This window comes from Ranitomeya variabilis, chromosome 7 (assembly GCF_051348905.1).
Source record: "Ranitomeya variabilis isolate aRanVar5 chromosome 7, aRanVar5.hap1, whole genome shotgun sequence".
NCBI classification, from domain to species: domain Eukaryota; kingdom Metazoa; phylum Chordata; class Amphibia; order Anura; family Dendrobatidae; genus Ranitomeya; species Ranitomeya variabilis.
The window spans coordinates 25,030,448-25,053,716 of NC_135238.1; the positions used below are offsets into that span (position 1 = coordinate 25,030,448).

At 44.4% G+C, this 23,269-nt stretch overlaps 1 protein-coding gene across 1 annotated transcript in view; it reads right to left on the reverse strand.

Moving 5' to 3' along the window:
- Positions 1-2,479: 2,479 nt before the first annotated feature.
- LOC143785594 (dynein axonemal assembly factor 8-like) overlaps positions 2,480-23,269 on the reverse strand; it is a 58,627-nt gene continuing 37,837 nt past the window's right edge. Inside the window, exons 26-31 of the mRNA XM_077274582.1 lie at positions 20,268-20,365; positions 14,954-15,050; positions 11,439-11,650; positions 11,278-11,363; positions 5,676-5,739; positions 2,480-5,416 (exon numbers count right to left, since the gene is read on the reverse strand). Coding sequence (XP_077130697.1) covers positions 5,339-5,416; positions 5,676-5,739; positions 11,278-11,363; positions 11,439-11,650; positions 14,954-15,050; positions 20,268-20,365 — 635 coding nt within the window. The 3' untranslated portion in view covers positions 2,480-5,338. The remainder of the gene's footprint in view (positions 5,417-5,675; positions 5,740-11,277; positions 11,364-11,438; positions 11,651-14,953; positions 15,051-20,267; positions 20,366-23,269) is intronic.

The window sequence follows — 23,269 nt, forward strand, 5'->3', positions numbered from 1 at the left end:
GGTCGAGGTCGACCATTCCGTTATCGAGTTTGGACTCCCTCACTCCTAGTCTCAGTCTATGTAAGGAAGGACACGTCCTACTGCATTTAGCGTAACATCGGGCATTACCTTTGTCCCGAGTGGTCGTCCTACCTCTATGTTTATGGCACATGCAGGTACGCACCCAGATAACAAGCAGTGGACACCCTGGATTGGAGTCAGCTCTCATCCTAGCCTTTTTAACCCCTTTTCAAATCATTTTATGACTTAAACGTAAAAAAAATAATAAAGAAAAATAAAAGTAAAAAAAATGTATTTATTCCATATAGTGAAAGTTTTCAAAAATAGACAAAAATAGTTGCTTATCCCAAGTCCCCGTAGACAAAGCACAGGTCTCCTATGGGTTAAATGGGGAACATCAGATTTATCAATCTCATCCATAGAGGTATCGGTGCACCGGGGCCCCGAGGGAACATGGAGACACAGCTGGAAGGATCAGCACAGACACCCGGAGGACATGTAACCATGGCGACACGTATGTCCCTACGTGACAGCAGAACTGTTTACCCGCTCCGGCCCCTTGATGAGAGAGCTGACGGTCTAAAGCAGAATTTTTTCAGATTTCTGCCTTTTAAGACGGGTCCCTTCAATATTTTTATTCTAAAGCCGTATTCCCATCTCCAAGATCCTCCACCAATAGGTGGTAGGTTGAAATAATAATAATATTAGCAAATACCTCCAATTAGAAATGTAGTATAGTTCTTCTGATTCGCTGTCACTTACCTCATGTGTACGGCGTTGCAGTAGTTTATGGTTATGACCACTAACAACTAACTGTCACAGTATGAGTGGTTGTAACCATGGATACCTAAGTTACTGCAATGCTCTGCACATGGGGTAAGCTAATCAGAAGAACTATACAAAATTTATAATTGGAGGTATTTGCTAATATTACACTTAATACATATTGGGATAGGATCTTGGAGATGAGAATACCCCTTTAAGCCACCAGATATAAGAAGTGCAGAGCATTGTGATCTGCAGCATCCCTTCATGTCAGCAATTTGCCATCTGTCATTAGTTTTCGATGAAGCTTTAATGACACAAGGCTAAAAATGTCTCCTCCGTCTTCACATAATATACATGTTCTCCATCCAAGTGGGCATCTGTGGGAGGAAAAATGCGATTCGGAGTAAAGATTCTCTAGTCTATGCCAAAAATGGGCAAATATACCCAGAATTACGAATATGTAATCTCATTTAAAGGGCTAGCAACACCATTTTAAAAAATAAAATAGATGTAAGGTTCTTTTATGCTCCTTACTTGACAATGAGCAGATCACAAATTGCTTCTTCGCTGTAATCCTCAGTGATCGGCTGTCATGTGTTTAGAGTCTTACATTAAGTGTTCAATTTCCCAGCAGCTCCCCCACAGGAGAAATGAAGCATTACACTTTGTCTATTAAAACCAATGAGTTATCTGTGTAATAACCCTCGACTCTCGCCAAGACATTAAGATTCTAATATGGGAGCATTTTTCATCAGCGCTGATTTTGTAAGTACACTGCTCAAAAAAATAAAGGGAACACTTAAACAACACAATGTGACTCCAAGTCAATCACACTTCTGTGAAATTAACCTGTCCAGTTAGGAAGCAACGCAGATTGTCAATCAACTTCTCCTGCTGTTGCGCAAATGGAACAGACAACAGGTAGAAATGATAGGAAATTAGCAAAAGAACATCCGCCGCCTCAGCAGGAGCATGCCCAGGCATTGTAGGGAGATCATAAGGGCACGTGGAGGCCACACACACTACTGAGCATCATTTCCTTGTCTTGAGGCATTTCAAGTGAAGTTGGATCAGCCTGTAATTTGATTTTCCACTTTGATTTTGAGCATCATTCCAACTCCAGACCTCCGTGGGATATTAGTTGTGATTTACATTGATCATTTTCATGTTTTATTGTTCTGAACACATTCCACTGTGTAATGAATAAAGATCTGCGACTGGAATATTCCGTTCTGTGATTTCAAGGATGTGGCAGTTTCAAAAAGATCTCATATTTTCATCACCATAAGCTTAGTGATTTCAAATTCAGTCTTTAACGGACCGAAAATAACTAAAAACGGGCATAAATGGAAAGTATCACTCTTAAAGGGAATCTGTCAGTAGGTTTTTGCTATGTAATCTGGCATCAGCATGGTATAGGGACAGAGACCCTGATTCCAGCGATGTATCACTTAGTTTACTGGGTGCAGCAGTTGTGATACAATCACAGTTTACTCTGCTATGGATCTAGCAGAGCTCTGAATGCAGAGCTCTGTATAACCCCACCCACACCACTGATTGGCAGCTGTGTGCAATGTGATAGGGGCGTGGCTGGAGTTGGACCAGGAGGCACGAGACACCTAGTCTTGTAGTGATAATCTCCTGCTGATATAAGGCTGATTTTATTGGTACAACACCACACATGTACTATATATAATAGCAGAGACTGATGACATCACAAGAACAAGTTTATTAACTATAATAAACATAATTATAACCTTTCATATTAAGTCCTCCTTGCCGGTCACAGATGATGATTTGTTACAGTGTGTCGGCGCAGACGAGCCTCTCTGAGCTAAACTCAGCAACTCACATTTCCTCCTTCTTCCTAAGCCTTCCTTTCTCTCCACATTCCTTTCTTTCTGCCTTCCCCTTCCTTATTTCCTCGCTCCTTCCCTTTCTTAAAGAGAACCTGTCCATAGGATCGAGCCTCCTGAGCCGTCTGTATGGACATGTAGGTCATAGAACGATGAATAAAATGATATCCTCACATCTGCGATCTGATGTCTTATTGCAGAGAAATCCACATTTTTCTTATATTCGAAGGATCTGTTAAGATCTATGGGCGGGACGTAGATCTCCCCGATTGCATTTCTTTGTGCACAATGGTTGGGTCACTTCTTTTAACGACTTCACGTCTTTGGAAAATCTGAAGCGATTAAAAGAAGTTGAATAATACTAAACATGCGCGCAGCGGGGCGGATCGCAATGCCTATGTTCATTCTTTTTTACGCGTTTCGAGCGCTTTTTCAGGAGCCGGACCCACCTGAATAAGTCGCCGTGTCGCCGTACCCCGAGATTGTTTCCGTTCACTGGTAACAAGCAGAGAACTAGAGTAATTTAGAAAGTTTCGGAACTTTTCAAAACTTTAAAAATACGGAATCGCCATTGTGTATCTAAGCCCCCGATCTGCGAGGGAGCGATAAAAAAAAAAACTAAAAGTACATGGCTTAGTCTTATCTCATCCGGAATAGTTATAGAGAAATCAAGGGTTAATAGAAGACACCTCAATAGGGTCTTTTATGGCTTTTTTTCTTTGTAAACCCTGAGGAGCAGCCTGGCTCTATATATCTATATATATATATATATATATATATGTAAAGTGTTCTTTGGCAAAAATGGACGCTCATTCTTATATCCTCCAATCTGTGATCTCCAGCTTTGGCAAAACTCCGACTCCCAATCTAGGTTTCCGACCTTTGCTCTGGAGCCTACAAATTTTATACATGACACTTCTGGAAATATAAGACGTCTCGTCGTGTCGTATTCATTCCATACATGCTGACTTAAAGGAATTGGCCATAAAAAGAAGTCTATTTTTTTTTTCTTCTAGAAATGGCGCCACTCCTGTCCACAGGCCGTGCCTGGTATTGCAGTTTTCACTTGAACGGCAGTAAGCTGCAGTATCAGACATGGCCTGTAGAGAAGAGTGGCGCTGTTCTTGGAAGCAGTAAACCTCTTTTCTTCTAATGTTGGGCAACCCTTTAGCTTTAGGATGAACAGGTAGCAAAGATATGGGGATATTCAGTCAAAGCAATTCAACTTTGTTCCAGTTTGTGGTCCTGTCCCCTGACTGATACTGAGGGTCTCCTGGTCTCATTCCAGGGGTCACCGAGGGTCCCCAGGATAGATTTCCGGGTGACCTCTTCTCACCATGGCGCTCATAACGCACTTTTGACTTTGGGAATCGGCTTTTCTCGCCCGTCTGCTTAAGGTCTTAGTGACGTCTCCCGCAGAACCTTCATTAATCGCTTCCATGGATTAGGTTTAATTAAAGGTACAGCTCCCTTTTATATATATAGGGTGTGTATAATTTTGCAAACAATTTTTTTATTTTTATTTCTCCAATTCATCTAAAATAATAATTTTAAAAAAAGCAACATTTCAATTAGACTTACATTAAAGTCTCCTACCGTTTTGTGTGTGCAGCTCCCACGCAGACCTATGTGTCACTATGATTACAGGCATACATCAGTAGGGTAGTAAGAATTAGGGGGGGTCAGATGGAAACGAGTATCAATGCATGAATTGGAGAACCGGTGGAAAGGGAATATGTCGCAGGGTCAGACTACACAGAGCGTGTTTGTAGTCTGTTACCATGGAGACACATAGCTCTGCATAAGAGCAGTGAACACAAAACGACAGGATACACTGTGGTCCTCTGGCGCAGAAAATTCTATGTGGGCTCATTCGTTGCGGCAGATCTTCAATATATGCCTCCCTGCTGCCCATGGAAACACTGGACGTGCGCAGATACAGTAGGCAGAATTGTGGAAGCGGAGCCAGAGATCACTGTGTCCAATGTTTTTATGCCACATCCATGGCCATCAGGGATCGGGTCATCAACAATCTTCTATTCCAGAACACCACATTAAATGGGGTCATCCCCTGAAATCTCTTACTATTTTGTGTCTACAGCCCCTATGCAGACCTGTGTGTCTCCATGGTTACAGACTACACACAAACCCTGTGTAGTCTGATCCTCCCGCTTCTCTCAATTCTTGCTATCGTGCATTTAGAAGGGTAGCAAGAATTAGGGCACTAATGGAAGGGAGTGAGATGCAGGACCAGACTACGGACTGTCTGTTTGTAGTCTGTAACCATGGAGACACATCAGTCTGAATAGGAACTGTAGGCACAAACCAGTAAGAAAATTTAATGAAAGATTGATTTCAAATTTACATCTTTTTTTTTTTTCTTTAGATGCACTGGAGTAATAAAAAAAAAAGCATTGGTACCTAGGAAGTAGTTGTAGCTTTTGTCAGGATAGTAGGTCTCCGCGATACTTAGAGGCCAAATCAGAAGGGTCAATAAACAGCTAAGGATGAGTCGCTGACTTGTCCTCCTGTGACGCTGGCAGCGGAAACTACAACTCCCAGCATGCCAGGCTGCTTTAGTGAGACTATCAGAAGATCTTGATAGTTTTATGGGTAAAGTTTATTCGGATTGCCACCCACAAGGCTTTCATGGTGACATTGAGCCTTGTCGCTGAGGCCTGACGAAGGACATCGGGAAACTGCTCCTCTTCTTCTCAGGAGGCTTGAGGCACAATTCGGTGAATGCTGTCAGGGGTCAGTGAATCAAAAAAGCAGGTGATCATCCCGACGGCCTAAAGGGAAGAAAATGTAAAGATGCAAGGCGTGAGGCTGGGACGGAGGAAATAATGGAGGACACAATCTGGCGTCAGCACAACCGCCGCTTATCTCACAAGTCCCAAAGGCCCAAGGAAGAATGTAATTCACTTCTGCTAAATGAAATCAATGATAGAAATGCAATTGTCCAGCACCTTCCCGGCATCTGGTTTATGTACGTCGTGTATGTGTCATCACATAATGAGACAGCGCTGGAGAAGCGGACGCAGGACCTACCTGCCGCTGGCTCTGAGGGCTCAAGATGAAGGTCGTACTCTTCTGGTCTTTCTGCAAGTTGTGGCTGCAAAAAGGAAGATATAAAAGCAGAAATAGTAACTATAAAAGAGCAAAATGGTACTAACCTACTGTATGCTACATATAAGGCTAGGTCCTAAGGAGTAAGAATCCATTTCTAAGGGTGTCTAATCATACATGGTTCTTCATATGAACATTAACTAATGTGAAGGAGACCTTTAGTTGCTTAGATGTTATCTTGGGTTCCTTTATGACTTTGCAGGCTATTTAATATACACCTTGCTCTTAGAGTGATCTTTGTCGCTTGACCACTCCTGGGGAGAGTGATAAAGGTCTTGAATTTCCCCTATTTGTACACAATTTGTCTGACTGTGGATTGGAGGAGTCCAAACTCCATAGAGATGGCTTTGTAACCTTTTCCAGCTTAATGAGCGTTAACAACTTTTCTTCTGAGATCCTCAGAAATCTCCACACTAACGTGTTGTGATCTTTAGACTTTGATAGATTCATGATCTTTACACAAACCAGGCCGCCCACTCACAACCAATTGTCATCTCATTGATTGAAACACCAGACTATGATTTCATACTCAAATTATCTTGGAATCCTAACAGTTCACATACTTTTGCTACTCACAGACTTGTGATATCATTTTCCACAATAAAAAAAAATGACAGTCTCAAATTTGTTTGATTTGGTTCTCTTTATCTACTTGTAGAACATGTGTGAACAAGTTTTAGATCAAATCACCACTTTAAGTATCTATTCTAATGGGTGTCACTATTCTAAAAATGGTCTTAGGAGGTAGGTGTCTATTCTAAAGGGTTTCCTAAAAGGTAGGTGTCTATTCTAAAGGGTTTTCCATAAGGTAAGTGTCTATTCTAAAGGATATCTTAGAAGAGAAGTGTCTATTGGAAAGGGTTTCCTAAAAGGTAGATGTCTATCCTAAAAGATGTCCTAGAAGGTAAGTGTTTATTCTAAAGGGTACCCTGGAAGGTGTCTATCCTGAAAGTTGTCCTAGAAGGTAGGTGTACTAAAAGGATGTCCTAAAAGGTGTCTATTCTAAAGGATGTCCTAGAAGGTAAGTGACTATTCTAAAGGATGCCTTAGAAGATAGGTGTCTATTGTAAAGGGTTTCCTAAAAGGTAGATGTCTATTCTAAAGGGTGTCCTAGAAAGCAAGTGTCTATTGTAAAGGATGTCCTAGAAGGTAGGAGTCTGTCCTGAAAGTTGTCCTAGAAGGTAGGTGTCCTAAAAGGTGTCTATTCTAAAGGATGTCCTAGAAGGTAAGTGTTTATTCTAAAGGGTTTCCTAGAAGCCAGGTGTCTATTTTAAAGGATGTTCTAGAAAGTAGCTGTCTGTTCTAAAAGGTGTCCTAGAAGGTAGGTGTCTACTCTAAAGGATTATCGAAGAAGGTAGGTGTCTACTCTAAAGGATTATCGAAGAAGGTAGGTGTCTACTCTAAAGGATTATCGAAGAAGGTAGGTGTCTACTCTAAAGGATTATCTCAGAAGGTAGGTGTCTATTCTAAAGGATTATCGAAGAAGGTAGGTGTCTATTCTAAAGGATTATCGAAGAAGGTAGGTGTCTACTCTAAAGGATTATCGAAGAAGGTAGGTGTCTACTCTAAAGGATTATCGAAGAAGGTAGGTGTCTACTCTAAAGGATTATCTCAGAAGGTAGGTGTCTATTCTAAAGGATTATCTCAGAAGGTAGGTGTCTATTCTAAACGATTATCGAAGAAGGTAGGTGTCTATTCTAATGGATTATCTCAGAAGGTAGGTGTCTATTCTAAAAGGATTATTATCGCAGAAGGTAGGTCTCTATCATAAAGGGTTTCTATTAGTGATGAGAGAGTGTACTCGTTGTTCGGGTTTTCCAGAGCACGCTTGGGTGATCTCCGAGTATTTGTGACTGCTCGGAGTTTTCGTTTTCCTCACCTCAGCTGAATGATTTACAGCTACTAGCCAGCTTGATTACATGTGGGGATTCCCTAGCAACCAGGCAACCCCCACATGTACTCAGGCTGGCTAGTAGCTGTAAATGATTCAGCTGCTGCTTTGAAAACTAAATCTCCGAGCAGTCACAAATACTCGGAGACCACCCATACTCGCTCATCACTAGTTTCTATTCTAAAGGATGTTCTAGAATGAAGGTGTCTTTTATGAACTGTGTGCAAGAAGGAAAGCATCTATTATAATGGATACCCTATAAGTCTCCATTCTAAAGACTGCCCTAGAAGGTAGAAAGTGTCCTTAAACTGGTGTCCTTTCTCATGGGTGTGCCATCAGGCAGTGTCCTAGAAGGCTGGTGTACTTTTATAATGGGTGTCCTTGAAGAAAGGTGTCCTAGAAGGAAGGTGAATACTAAAGGTGTCCTACAAGGGAGCAACAATAGAAGGTAAGCGTCCTACAATGTCTATCCCTTGTAATCAGTGTCTTAGGAGGGAAGCACCATTTCGGATTGGTGTCCCACAAGGTAACTGTCCTCCACAACTAGTGCCATTTCCAGCAGACATCCAAACAATATCTTTTTGAAGATGTCTCGAGAACTGAACACAACTTTCCAAAAATGAGTCCACTCAATAGGTGACAACCTAGTTCTTGAGGATTTGGTCGGGACTTGTGACTTGACCCTCGGATCTCGCTGTAGTGCTTTCGATTTAGGTCATTACAGCACACGTCCACCTATACTTTACAATAAAAAACGCCAAACCCTGCCATGGTCCAGGTTGAGGTTTTGACCAAATCTGAAGTAGCAAGCAAAAATAATCACGCTCCAAACGACCTCAAAATAACTCGCTGAAGAAGTGATTTCCATGGAGGTAACCGGAACAACTGCACCGCCAAGTAAAATCCCTTTGCTCTGGTTTTGCATGATTTCAATAGACTGCTTTAAACTCCGTCTGGCCTAGTTTTCTTGTGCAGCTGGCTATAACTCGTGGTTCTGAGGAGAGCGGTGCTGGAACATCAGAGATAAGAGAAGCTGGGGAGGAGGCATCTCAGACGCTCCTGTCACCCCCTTCTCCTTCCGACAGAGAAGAAATCAACACTGCTCCCTGCTGGGACTGACACAGCCTCTCGTCACACAGCCTGCTCGCAAAAAGAAGTCTATACGCTCCTGGGGCACATATACATGTGTGTGCGGTTTTACATACACGTGTGTGCACTCAGGGGGACAAAAATGATCCCTGGCTCCATATTACTGTACCAAGGACCTCTACATATAAAATAAATGCCTTCTTAGAAGGAGACCCCAAAAAGCACTGACTTGTCAGATGGAGTTCATACAGGTCTAAGAGTGGCCCAAAACTCAAGTGAAGGCCAAGACTCCATCACACAGAGCATGGACTTGAGAACTGGCTTCTCTGCTGAGAGGGTGGGCACTAGGCCTCTGGATCAACCTAGTTGAGGTACCTGAATAGTAAAGTCCTGGATTTTAGGACTGCCAGAGACATAAAAAAGACCCATAAGAACATCAACCATCTCCACAGACATCTGCTTAGAGTCTTGGTGACCTTCTAAGGCAGTGTTTCTCAACTCCAGTCCTCAAGACCTACCAACAGGTCAAGTTTTCAGGATTTCCTTAGTATTGAACAGGTGATAATTTCATCACCTGCTCAAGCATTAATTCCATCACCTATGCAATACTAAGGAAATCCTGAAAACATGACCTGTTGGTGGGTCTTGAGGACTGGAGTTGAGAAACACTGTTCTAAGGAGACATCTTGCCCAAGAGGCCTACTGCTCGAGATAGCTGGCACAGACGGCACACAGGCAGTTATTAAAGATCAGTCTACAAACCCAAAGCTGGCCCGAACTCTAGATAGGAGTCTCAGTCGTGCAGGTTTACGGTAGGAAAGTTGGGTAGAAAAGACCCCTCATACACAAGTATGGTTGGCCGATGTTGTATGTGTTCTCGGTAGGAAGAGAAGTGTTGTCAGACAGCTCTTTTGGCGGCTTATCACTCTTGAGAACAAAATGGATTGGACATGTTCAAATCTATCAGCCTGATCCTTTTTGCTCAGGACATTTGCCATCGTTGGTTTTGACTGGATGTTAAGTGTGGTTATAAGCTTCAGCGGTTTGAAAGAAAAGTCTTTCAGAGGCTCCACATGGAGAACATATGAACCTTCCCCCTGATCCACATGTGTGTTGGGGAGACGGGAGACATGGCGGTTGGTCATAAGAGCGTTAGGCCAACAGTGATCTAAAGTGTATGGGCCTCTCAAGACGCAGCATCTCCGTGCCTGGGTGAATTGGATGGCTTGGAGAGCAGGAAGGAGAAGACTGGCAGAGGCAGAGCTAACGGCTGGGTGCTCTTGGCCGAATGTGAAGGTGCCCTCATCTCGGTGACTGTATGGGCAGCTCCGTGGCATCTTTTAAGTCATGGAAATCCTGACACGCCATCTAATCTGTGACATAACAAAAGCCTTCTATAAACGGATTTTCCTCAGGCGTAATCCATCAGAGGAAACTGAACTGTCCAGGCCTCAATCTCCCAAATCCCCTGCCCGTGACCCCCTTTATTGCCGTGCCGCAGTTTAACTCTACACTGCCCGAATTACCGAAGGTGGCCATTAACCCTGGTCATACATACACCCTAAAGAGGACTGTAGGAAATACCGTCACCCTATTCATTACATGGCAAGATGGAAATGTCATCCTAGGGGGGCGACAGACAAGAAAGTCCTCTACAAGCCCCCCACTAGTTATAAGTTCTGACGATGAGCATCCATTCATTGAAAAATAAAATGCCAAGCTCTGTCACCACTACCCCAATCATCCTGCTGCTTGATCCGATGACCCTATTTACACATGGTCAGGATGACTGCAGCCTTAGTGGAAAATATTATTAAAGGGGTTGTTCATTTTAGGCAACCAATGGTGTCTGGGCCATGGGGCAGTTTCTGTGGCCCTAGGTGCCCAATTCTTAGAAAGATCCTTCACATTTCCACCACTAATGTCATCAATAACAAATTCTCAGTGTGAAAACCAGCAGTGGGACCAACCATGACCGGATATAAACCGGGACATTGACAACACACACCATGTGTCCTCAGGACAGATGGGGCCTGATCACTGGAGAAGAGGTCCGCAGTGTGACCACCATGCCCATAGACGATGGATGGGGCGGTGGTCTCGCGTGCCCAATCACACAGTAAAGGACCCCTGTACTCGTGATTGGTAGGGGGTCCCCAGGTGATCATACATTTATCACCTACTCTGTGATAAATGTTGCGTATGTGCCAGGCCCATCAGAGGCCGCAGATTCCTATAGAAGGGGCTCAGAGCCGGGCACAGACTGGCATCTCCTTGTACCCTGCTGGTACCCCAGATCTGACCCCATGAATGCTCCCACCTGCTTCAAAATGAATGAAGAAAAAAATAAAGTCTAAGTATTTATCTAGGGGGCGGTGATGCCCATGGGTGCGGGCACGGGAGGATCCTTCATCTGGAGGCTCCATGTCCGAGCGGGGAGCTCTGATCGATGCGGCTGTAGCGAATTATTCACTTCATTTCCTGAGCTAATTACTCTCCGGAGTTTTTTTTTTCTTTCCTTGACAGTAATACACTGGCGCTTACCTGGCCATTAGCGAGTGGAAACAGGTGACGGCGTTGTCCCTCTGGGCGGCCACCAGCAGGCAGGGGCCAGAGATCTCAGCCTTGAACTGCAAGAAGGGTCAGAAGTTATCGATGGGTGGTCTAGGATGTGGCATACAAGCCGCGATTCCCGGCGAACCTACCTCCGCGGAGAGGCTGTCCCGCAGGCTATACAGCTCCGCAACAAACGGAGCTTGGGATTGGTGGAACGCGGCGAGCCGCGCGGCGGTAATGAGGAACGCTCTGCGGCTCAGCTGCTCTAGCACGTGGACGTACGCCGGTGAGGAGCCACGGAGCGCCCGAGACGGGAACAGCAGGCAGGTGGTCTGGCACAAGGCGCCAGCGAGCGGCGTCCCTGCAATACAAAACACACGGCAGCGGCTCCCACCAGATACAAACACTTAATGCAGGCGTGTAATAATCTAATTGTGCTAATTGTGCCGCGTCTTCCTCCGCGTAATGGGATTTGTGACAATGAGCCGGTGTCACTCCACCTGTCAGTCACATGTAATTTATCGTGTGATTACGGCGCCGCTCCCTGATTATTATATGTTAAATATTGACATGACGATATAATTATTATGTGGAAATAACACGATGTGTGCGCCGCCGCCGAGGGAACAATAGCAGAAACATCGCATCCCGGTGACACATCCATTGTGCCGGAATTTGGGTTCTTCACACAAGGCGATATCTCATCAGTAATAACAATATCACTGCTACAGAGAGAATGTAGCAGAGCCCGGAGCGTGCACTGCTGCGCCGCCCAGTCTGGGGGTCTGCTGCGGGGAAATCGGGGTTACACCATGGCCGGCTACAGTGGTGGAGGTCATCAGTGCAGTTCTGGAGCCCAGAAACCCACCGACAACAAGAACCGGCGCCGACTCCATCTGAGATCACTGTATGATATACAAGTCTGTGATCCCTGCAGAGCGCACCGCGTGTGACAGCTCGTGATCACTGCACCAGGTAACACTCCATGGTCACAATGCAGTAACATGGTGTCACTGGACACTGCACCAACCTGTAACCTTAGCACACTGCACCAACCTGTAACCTTAGCACACTGCACCAACCTGTAACTTTATCTTACTGCACCAACCTGTAAACTTATCTTACTGCACCAACCTGTAACCTTAGCACACTGCACCAACCTGTAACCTTAGCACACTGCACCAACCTGTAACCTTTGCTTACTGTACCAACTTGTAACCTTAGCATAAAGCATCTTGCAACCATAGCACACTGCGCAGGCCTGTACTATCTTGCACACTGTACCAGCCTACAACACCTTGCACACTGCTCTATCCGTTACCACCTTGAACACTGCATAGTCTATAACACCTTGCACACTGCACCACCTTGCATATTGCACAATCCTGTACAACACTGAACACTGCACCATCCCCTACCACCTTGAGAATTGCAAAGTTTGCACCACCTTGCAGACTGCACCAGCCTCCTCCATCCCATTGTCTTCATCCACCATTTGTCATGTTTTGACAGATCTTTTCAGCAAAGAATCTCAATTAATAGAAACTCCGGGGACTTCACAGCGGCACATGGTGATAAAGACATCACAGATTATCATTCCAGAAGGTTCGGCTCCTCGGTGCGAATCACTCCAGGATCTCACTAGGCCAGGTCCACATCTCGGGCCCGAAAGCAGACCGTCGGCCTGAGACTTTCCATTGTTGAGGACACATAATTCTGCTCATCCACTCGGCAGGCGGAAACTATTTAACGTTAGACTGAAGTCGTTTCCGCCAGCTGAGCCCGGCTCTGGGTCCGGAAAGGGTTAACCAGATGCCTGGTCCTGATGGAGTGGGATACTGGCGGCCCGTACTGGGCAGCTGTGCTCCTGTGCAGAGACGCTGACACCCGCATGCGTCATTAGCCGAGCACACGTGGCGCTCTGTATGTGACTCGCATTTTCCATATGCTTAAACTATAAGCTGCAAGCACTTGTCACCGCACAGCCGCCGGGCCTTACCATTAACCCCGCGTGGCCGAGCCCCACACATCTATCAGACAGAACATGTAAAGGTGAAGTGAATAACATGGCGACTGTAAGGAGCGGGCTACAGAGGCCACCAAAATTATTAATTATTAGCAAAATGTATAAAATACTGCTGCTGGTAACAAACCAATAAAACCAGAATAAAGTAAATAGCGCAAACACAGCAGAAATAATAGAACAAGCGCTTTATCCAAATTCACCATAAAATGCCACTTTTCCTGACTACAGACATCCGAGAATTATTTACCCTTTTCATGACAAGGATCTTTGATACTTAGTACAGCCCTTCTGGCTGTTATAACCTGCTGCAGAAGCCTAGCCAGACACCAGCTAATGGCAGTGTTCCTGTGAGATCTTAGCCTATTTCTCATGGGCTATTGCCTCCAGGTCTATTACTATACGGCAGGTCCTGTGGGGTGTTCCCAGTATACAGCAGGTCTTGTGGGGTGTTCCCGCTATACGGCAGGTCTTGTGGGGTGTTCCTGGTATACAGCAGGTCTTGTGGGGTGTTCCCGGTATACAGCAGGTCTTGTGGGGTGTTCCTGGTATACGGCAGGTCTTGTGGGGTGTTCCCGGTATACGGCAGGTCTTGTGGGGTGTTCCTGGTATACAGCAGGTCTTGTGGGGTGTTCCCGGTATACAGCAGGTCTTGTGGGGTGTTCCCGGTATACAGCAAGTCTTCTGGGCTGTTCCCAGTAAACGGCAGGTCTTGTGGGGTGTTCCCGGTATACGGCAGGTTTTGTGGGGTGTTCCCAGTATACGGCAGGTCCTGTGGGGTGTTCCCAGTAAACGGCAGGTCTTGTGGGGTGTTCCCGGTATACGGCAGGTCTTGTGGGGTATTCCCGGTATACGGCAGGTCTTGTGGGATGTTCCCAGTATACGGCAGGTCTTGTGGGATGTTCCCAGTATACGGCAGGTCTTGTGGGGTGTTCCCTGTATACGGCAGGTCTTGTGGGGTGTTCCTGGTAAACGGCAGGTCTTGTGGGGTGTTCCCGGTAAACGGCAGGTCTCGTGGGGTGTTCCCGGTATACGGCAGGTCTCGTGGGGTGTTTCCGGTATATGGGCGGCCTTGTGGGGTGTTCCCGGTATACGGCAGGTCTTGTGGGGTGTTCCCGGTAAACGGCAGGTCCTGTGGGGTGTTCCCAGTAAACGGCAGGTCTTGTGGGGTGTTCCCGGTAAACGGCAGGTCTCGTGGGGTGTTCCCGGTATACGGCAGGTCTCGTGGGGTGTTTCCGGTATATGGGCGGCCTTGTGGGATGTTCCCGGTATACGGCAGGTCCTGTGGGGTGTTCCCAGTATACGGCAGGTCTTGTGTGGTGTTCCCAGTATACAGCAGGTCTCGTGGGGTGTTCCCGGTATACGGCAGGTCTTGTGGGGTGTTCCCGGTATACGGCAGGTCTTGTGGGGTGTTCCCAGTATACGGCAGGTCTTGTGGGGTGTTTCCGGTATATGGGCGGCCTTGTGGAGTGTTCCCAGAGTACGACAGGTCTTGTGGGGCGATTTTGCTATACAATATTATGCCTTTAGATGAAGTCACCATGTTGATTACCCTTAATTAGTTATAATTAGTATGGGCGCCGCTTCTCATACAGCCCTAGGAACTTTCGGTCTTTCTAGGACATGTTTGCACCCGGTTACCTGCACTCGGTGACAGTCCGCCATTGCAATCCTGATTCTTCAGAGTTTGTCTTTGCGTTCGGCTGTTAAATATGACGTCCTGCGCCATTCTGGGGATCTGAAGAGGCAAAAGGTGAAGGTGACATAGTAAATTATATTCAGAAGTGATGGCAGATTGCTAAGACACCCCATCGCTTCGTACTGCTGGGACCCCCCACAATCCAGTGTGAAGAAGCAACTGCCCTGGTGCTGAGACCTGGAATTCAGCCCTATTCACTTGCAAAGTGGGTGAGCGGCAGCGGCACTAAGCAGGACTTGTTTTTGGGGGTCCCAGCCAGAGTACCATGCTATGGTATATCCTACCGATAAAATGGGAATAATCCTTCATACTGTTTTTCCTATAGATTTCCAGCAATGCAGCACAATCCTGAGTGCTCATCCTGATCCTCCTGGTTCATGGGTGAGAACTACAGCATTGCTACCACTAACATTGAGAGCCCAGTACTAATATCGTTCTTTTGCACCTTGTTACGACCCGAGACCTCTGTAATGGCTTCAATTAAGGGAAGCAATCAACATCTGCCACCTGTGCAGAAGACAACTACCCACACCAAGGCTGAACAGAATATTAAAGGGGTCCCTGCTATTTTGGGGGGTATTGTTACTGGAAGTCTTGTAAGGTGGCGTGATTAATAGCGTCGTGACTCTTTGATATCAATGTGCCGCATTTTCTGATGCAGTTCAGTCCCTTTGTAATAAGCCACTTGTACATGAAAAAATGAGCCTGAGGACGTGTCGCAGCAGCAAAGGAAGCCAAGGCGGCAGATTAGACCGTACCCTGGGGGTGCCGAAAAACTGGGTCTGTTACAAAGGAAGCTGGATGCACAAAGACCCACTCTCCCGACAATAAACTGCCTGCCACAAAGTCAGCTCAGCCACGCCACGTGACAAAAAAAGACCAAAAAATAATAATATAGCATAGTAATAAAGCAACAGTCATAGCAAAAAGCTGGAAATATAATATATAGTAATAAAACAGCAACAGTCTATGATATAATATATAATATAGCACTAAAAAGGATAGCAAAAAGCCTAAAATACAAAATATAACATAGTAATAAAAACTAGCCATAGTAAAAAGCCTAAAATATAATAACGTAAAAAAACTGTCATATCAAAAGTCTAATAAAAAGAACAGCAAAAAAACTAATATAATAAAGTAATAAAAGAGTAATAGCAAAACACAAAAAAATATATAAAATATAATGAAACAGTCATAGCAAAAGTCTAAGATATAATAAATAATCCATTAATAAAAAGGATATCAAAAAGCCTAAAATACAATATATACGGTAATATAGTAATAAAAAACAGCCATAGAAAAAGTCTAAGATATAACTTATAATATAGTAATAAAAACAGAAATGGCAAAAGGCCTGAAATATAAAATATAGTAATAAAACAAAAAAAAAGGGTAGCAAAAAGCCTAAAATAAAAAGACTAATATAATAGAAAATAATAATAATAATACAATAATACAAACAGTCAAAGCAAAAGTCTAAGATATACTATATAATATAGTAATAAAGAAAGGATAGCAAAAAGCACAAAACACTTAATATAATAAAGTGTAATAATAATAACAAAATAATAAAAACAGTAATAGCTAAAATATTATATATAATATGGTAATAAACAGGATAGCAAAAAGCCTAAAATAAAATGCTTAATATAATAGTAATTACAATAATACAGTAATATAAACAGTTATAGCATAAGCCTAAAATATAATATAAAATAGTAAAAAAAAAGTAATAGAAAAGCCTAAAATATACTAATATAACATGGTATTAAAAAGTTAGCAAAAGCCTAATACAATAATAATAAATAATAATAATACAGTTATGAAAACAGTAATAGCAAAAGCCTAAAATATACTAACATAACATAGTAATAAAAAAAAGTAGTAGCAAAAAGCCTAAAATATACTATAATAATAAAAAATCAGTCATAAAAAAGCCTAAAATATATTAAAAATAATTATATTTTTATTTACAGTAAAAGTTATACTTCCATTACAGTTATTAGAATTATATATTTTATTTACAGAACTAAAAAGTCACTAAAAAGTCTAAAATATAATATAGTAATGATAATAAAATGATACCCAGTGATGAATAGTAATCGGGCGTCACATCTTATAAAGTGATGACATATTGCTAGGATGTGCCGTTAGCTTATGATCGATGGGGGTCTGACCTTTGGGACCCCCACCCAGTCCTAGAGGTCAGGGCATAATCCTCAGTGCCCGATTGTGCTTCTATTCTAGGTAAGCAGGACTGGAACGAGACAATACGGTCCATAAGTAAAGGACAGGCTGACATTTTTGGTGGCCTGTATTCTGCCTTTGGAGCCTTAAAAGACTTAAAGGGGATGTGCCATTAACAACATGTCCACAGCATAGATGATATATGCATCATTGCTGAACTCCCAGCGATCAAGAGAAAGAGGGTCCTAAACTCTCCTGTGTATATGAAGTGCTACTGAGCATGTGCAACCACTGCTCCATCAACTGTCTATTAAAGGGCACCTGTCACCCAGTTTGTGTTGAATAGACCCCGGGCAGTGTGAGATCAGCACCTACTCTCTTGGAATCATTGAGGATTTTGGCATTAATTTAAAAAAAAAAAAAAAAAAAGTAAAAAAAAAAAAAATAAATAATCCCTTTAAATTACTAATTGGGACATCAATCAAACAGTATATAGGTGGCGCGGATTCAGCGTGTAAATAATGACCTTTCCTGCACAATGACGTATTTGCCAGCAATGACGTCCCCCCGGGCAGGTGACCCTGCGGGCACAGCTGTACATGCATCAGATACGGACCCTCCTATATTCTGCCTGCACAATCCAGGACAACCAAAAATACCAGCAGACGCCTTGTACTTTCCTGGTAGCTATTTCGGGCAATAGTCTCATGGTGTGTTCTGTAAAATCTGTGCAGTCTGTCTGGTAGCCCAATTCCCGGCCAAAAATATTTTTTGGGATCGTGTTAACTCTTCCGGGAAATTCATTTAAAAAACGAAAATCAAGGAGGGTTATTCCAGCGCGAGACTAAGAACACAGTGTCTGCGAGATTACAGAGCATGTGCCCCCTACACATAGCGCGAGCACCCATCATACAGATAACCTACGTGCACATACCGGATATGTCCAGAATTCCAGGCTCTGTCACCTGCCATTCACTATTTTATAGTAGTTTTTTTTCTCTTCATCAGCATTTCTGACAGCACTATGGGAGCTGGAACTGCTTTCCCCCTTAATTCCCAGCATGCACTGCGCTTGCCACTGTCCAATAGCTGAACCGAAAGCCCGCCGCTATGTTATAACTGTATGTATATTGTATATGGAGGTAGCGCCTCCCGGTCTGCACCTATTCACACTAGTCTGGATGTGCCAGTCAGTTTTTTGTCTTTTATAACTGTATGAAGTCTGATAGAAGAGTGGGAACAGAGATACAAAGGCCCACGGCAACTTCTTTCAGAAAGACCAAGAGCAGCCCCCATGTAGTGCAGAGATAAAGACCTACCCCCCACTTCCTGTAGAAATAAAGAAGAACCGCCAACACTTCCTGTAGCGACAAAGACCTGCTCCTATTTCCTGTAGAAAGACAAAGGCACGCCCTCACTTCCTGTATAAAGACCTATCCCCACTTCCTGTAGAAATAAAAAAGAACCGCCAACACTTCCTATAAAGACAAAGACCCGCCCCCACTTCTTGTAGAAAGACAAAGACCCGCCCCCACTTCCTGTAGAAAGACAAAGACCCGCCCCCACTTCCTGTAGAAAGACAAAGACCCACCCCCACTTCCTGCAGAGACAAAGACCCGCCCCCACTTCCTGCAGAGACAAAGACCCGCCCCCACTTCCTGCAGAGACAAAGACCCGCCCCCACTTCCTGCAGAGACAAAGACCCGCCCCCACTTCCTGCAGAGACAAAGACCTGCTCCTATTTCCTGTAGAAAGACAAAGACCCGCCCCCACTTCCTGTAAAAAGACCAAGACCCATCCCAACTTCCTATAGATAGAGAAAGACACGTCTCACTTCCCGTAGAAAGACAAAGACCCGCCCCACGTCCTATAGAAAGACAAAGACCCACCTCCACTTTCTGTAGAAAGACAAAGACCGGCCCCACTTCCCGTAGAAAGACAAAGACCCGCCCCACGTCCTATAGAAAGACAAAGACTCACCTCCACTTCCTGTAGAAAGACAAAGACTGGCCCCACTTCCCGTAGAAAGACAAAGACCCACCTCCACTTCCTGTAAAAAGACCAAGACCCATCCCAACTTCCTATAGATAGACAAAGACCTGCCCCACTTCCTGTAGAAAGAGAAAGACCTGCCCCACGTCCTGTAGAGAGACAAAGACCTGCCCCACTTCCTGTAGAAAGACAAAGACCCGCCCTCTCTTCCTGTAGAAAGATAAAGACCCGCCCCCACTTCCTGTAGAAAGAGAAAAACCTGCCCCACGTCCTGTAGAGAGACAAAGACCTGCCCCACTTCCTGTAGAAAGACAAAGACCTGCCCCACTTCCTGTAGAAAGACAAAGACCCGCCCTCTCTTCCTGTAGAAAGATAAAGACCCGCCCCCACTTCCTGTAGAAAGACAAAGACCCACCCCACTTCCTGTAGAAAGACAAAGACACGCCCCCACTTCCTGTAGAAACACAAAGACCGCCCCCACTTCTCCTAGAAAGACAAATACCAGCCCCACTTCCTGTAGAGACAAAGACCCTCCCCCACTTTGTGTAGAAACTCCCACTATGGATCCAGTCCCTATACTGGTGCGCCCACTGGTGTCCCTCAGCGTATGCCCACTCCCCTGTGCCCAGGATATGTCTATGGGAATAGGGGCAGCTGCAGTTCTTGGCCCCGCTGGGGGGCCGTGGGGGCCGACCATAAAGTCATGATGTACCGTAGTGCTGTTCCCTGACTTTATGAGATGTACTGTAAAAAGCCCTTTAAATTAAAGAAACAAGTGGAGGAAAATAAAAGCTCTGATTTGCCGCCCTGTAGTAGTCGACCCCATGGAGCCATCGGCCAATTTACAGGCAGAGGAGACCGCTCTTATAAATAGACGAGGCGCGGCACCGCGTGGTCCATGCAGCATACGGTTAGGAAGCGGCGCACACTAATACATTCCATTTCCTTCACTTTGTGTCCGGTCCACTGGATTGTAAAATGGGGTCAATCTCCGAAATAAAAGAGGTCAGTCGGGCTTACTTCCGATCCGGGAAAGGAGATTTTCAGGACAGGAAGAAAAGGGGATGAATTTACCTGTTCTTCTTCTAGTACGATGGAGCGGTGATCACAGACAAGTCCGTCAGGGAAAAAGCGCTTTATCTCTCGGATGGCAGCCCGGTAAGAGGTGGAACCTGGAGAGCCGGACACAATGGTGAACGGTCAGGAGCACAGAGGAGGCAGAGTGCAGGCAATCCACTCACTGCTAGATACTATGTGCACGTACTGTAGAGAATCCTTACCTACCCAAAATACATTACTCTCATTCACTACTGGATACTTTGCATTTTTGCTGCAGAGTATCCTGGATACTAAATGACCTTACTGTAGAGATTGCCTACCTACTCCGAGCTACGTCATTCTCATTCATTACTGGATATTATGTGCTCTTACTGTAGAGAATGCCTGCCTCCTCCAATCTACATCATTCTCATTCATTACTGGATACTACGTGCCTTTACTGTAGAGAATGCCTACCTACTCCAATCTACGTCATTCTCATTCACTACTGGATATTATGTGCTCTTCCTGTAGAGCAGTGTTTCCCAAACTCCAGTCCTCACGGACCCCATGGGTCATGTTTTCAGGATTTCCTTAGTATTGCGCAAGTAGTGGAAGTATCATCAAGGCATCAGGAATTGTCTCACCTGTGCAGCACTACTGAAATCCCGAAAACATGACCCGTGGGGTCCGTGAGGACTGGAGTTTGGGAAACACTGCTGTAGAGAATCCCTACCTACTCCACTCTATGTCATTCTTATTCACTACTGTATACTACGTGCCCTTACTGTAGAGAATGCCTGCCTTCTCCAATCTACATTATCTCATTCATTACTGGATACTACGTGCCTTTACTGTAGAGAATTCCTACCTCCTCCAATCTACGTCATTCTCATTCACTACTGGATACTACTTGCCTTTACTGTAGAGAATGCCTGCCTCCTCCAATCTACATCATTCTCATTCACTACTGGATACTACGTGCCTTTACTGTAGAGAATGCCTGCCTCCTCCAATCTACATCATTCTCATTCACTACTGGATACTACGTGCCTTTACTGTACAGAATTCCTACCTCCTCCAATCTACGTCATTCTCATTCACTACTGGATGCTACGTGCCTTTACTATATAGAATCCCTACCTACTCCGAGCTACGTCATTCTCATTCACTACTGGATACTACGTGCCTTTACTGTAGAGAATTCCTACCTCCTCCAATCTACGTCATTCTCATTCACTACTGGATGCTACGTGCCTTTACTGTATAGAATCCCTACCTCTTCCAGTCTACATCATTCTCATTCACTACTGGATACTACGTGCCTTTACTGTATAGAATCCCTACCTCTTCCAATCTACGTCCTTCTCATTCACTACTGGATACTACGTGCCCTTACTGTATAGAATCCCTACCTCCTCCAATGTACGTCATTCTCATTCACTACTGGATACTACGTGTTTTTACTGTAGAGAATTCCTACCTCCTCCAATCTACGTCATTCTCATTCACTACTGGATGCTACATGCCTTTACTGTAGAGAATCCCTACCTCCTCCAATCTATATCATTCTCATTCGCTACTGAATACTACGTGCCTTTACTGTAGAGAATCCCTACCTACTCCAATCTACATAATTCTCATTCACTACTGGATGCTACATGCCTTTACTGTAGAGAATCCCTACAATGCCAATTGGGCTGTGAATGCAGTTTTTATATGATGTTACCTTCAAAGTGGAATCCCCTCTTTACAGAGTGCCGTGACCCATCCCTTTTAAACATTAACATAACTCCCGGTGGTCAGACCTTCACCAGGCTTTCCCCGACGCCATCTGTAACTGACATGCCGACAAATACTGAACTGTAGAGAACCCCTACATAATCTACTCTACTTTAATCATATTCACTTGTAGGTGTTCTATGCATTAACTGTAGAGAATCTGCACATTTCCAGGAGGAGTAACAGAGGAATAACACAATGCAGAATTTTATGAAACTATGCGTCAGGATTGTTAACACATGGGAAATACAAGGGTCGCGTACGGTCACTGGGGTCCATAAAATCAGGATTTATAGCGCTGCAGAGCCCTGGAGATGACAGCTAGCACAATCCTTGGAAGCGATACAGGAAAAGCATCAATAATGGAGATGCTCCGTCCCGAGGTTTTCCAGTAAGTCGGAACGCCGGACTGACAAGGTGGTTAATAATGGTCGCGCCATCACCTCCGGTGGGTCATTAATGGTGTAAAACGTTCTGCACTTACCCCCTTTACACACTGGAAATTCTGCAGTTACGGCTCGGAGAGAAATATCAGAAGGCAAATGATCATCTTAGGAACTAAAATTAATTATAAAGCGATGGAAAAAAGTAAAAATCCCCGAACTGGATGGACCCTACATGGGTGAGGAGAGCGTTGGACCATTTTATCGTATGCAGCAGGTATATTTAATTTACGGCATCCATGTGATGTGATAATATGCCATACATGATCCATCCCGATCAATGGACAGTGTGACGGTATCAGTGCGGCGACATCTAGTGGTCATTAGTGGTACGGGCACACTTATTCTATATACATCTTGGCTTCAAATTTTATTTTTATTGTTTGTTTGCTTCCTGAATGCAAAATTAAGCAACTTTCTAAATAGACTTTATTATAATTTTGTATACCGAGTGTTTGTAAGTCCTTATCTAGATGATTACTTTTTTTTCAAAAATGTTTCAGAGCAGTCAGAATCAGGTGCGGGAGATACGATGGCGCACTCTGCTCCTCACGCTCTTCACTCAGTGCTAGGGGTAGCAGCAGAAAGAGAGAATTGTGCACAGATCTGAAGACTAAAGAAAGGAGAAAGCATGTAAAGTCTCATCTGCAGATAAGGAAGAAAAAGCCTCTATAGCTTCATGGAGGGCAGAGAAAACAGCCTGTAGATAAGAAGGAGAAAGCATTTATAGTTTCAGGAAGGGCGGAGAAAAATGTCTGTAGATAAGGAGAAAAAAGCATTTATAGTTTCAGGGAGGGCAGAGAAAACAGCCTG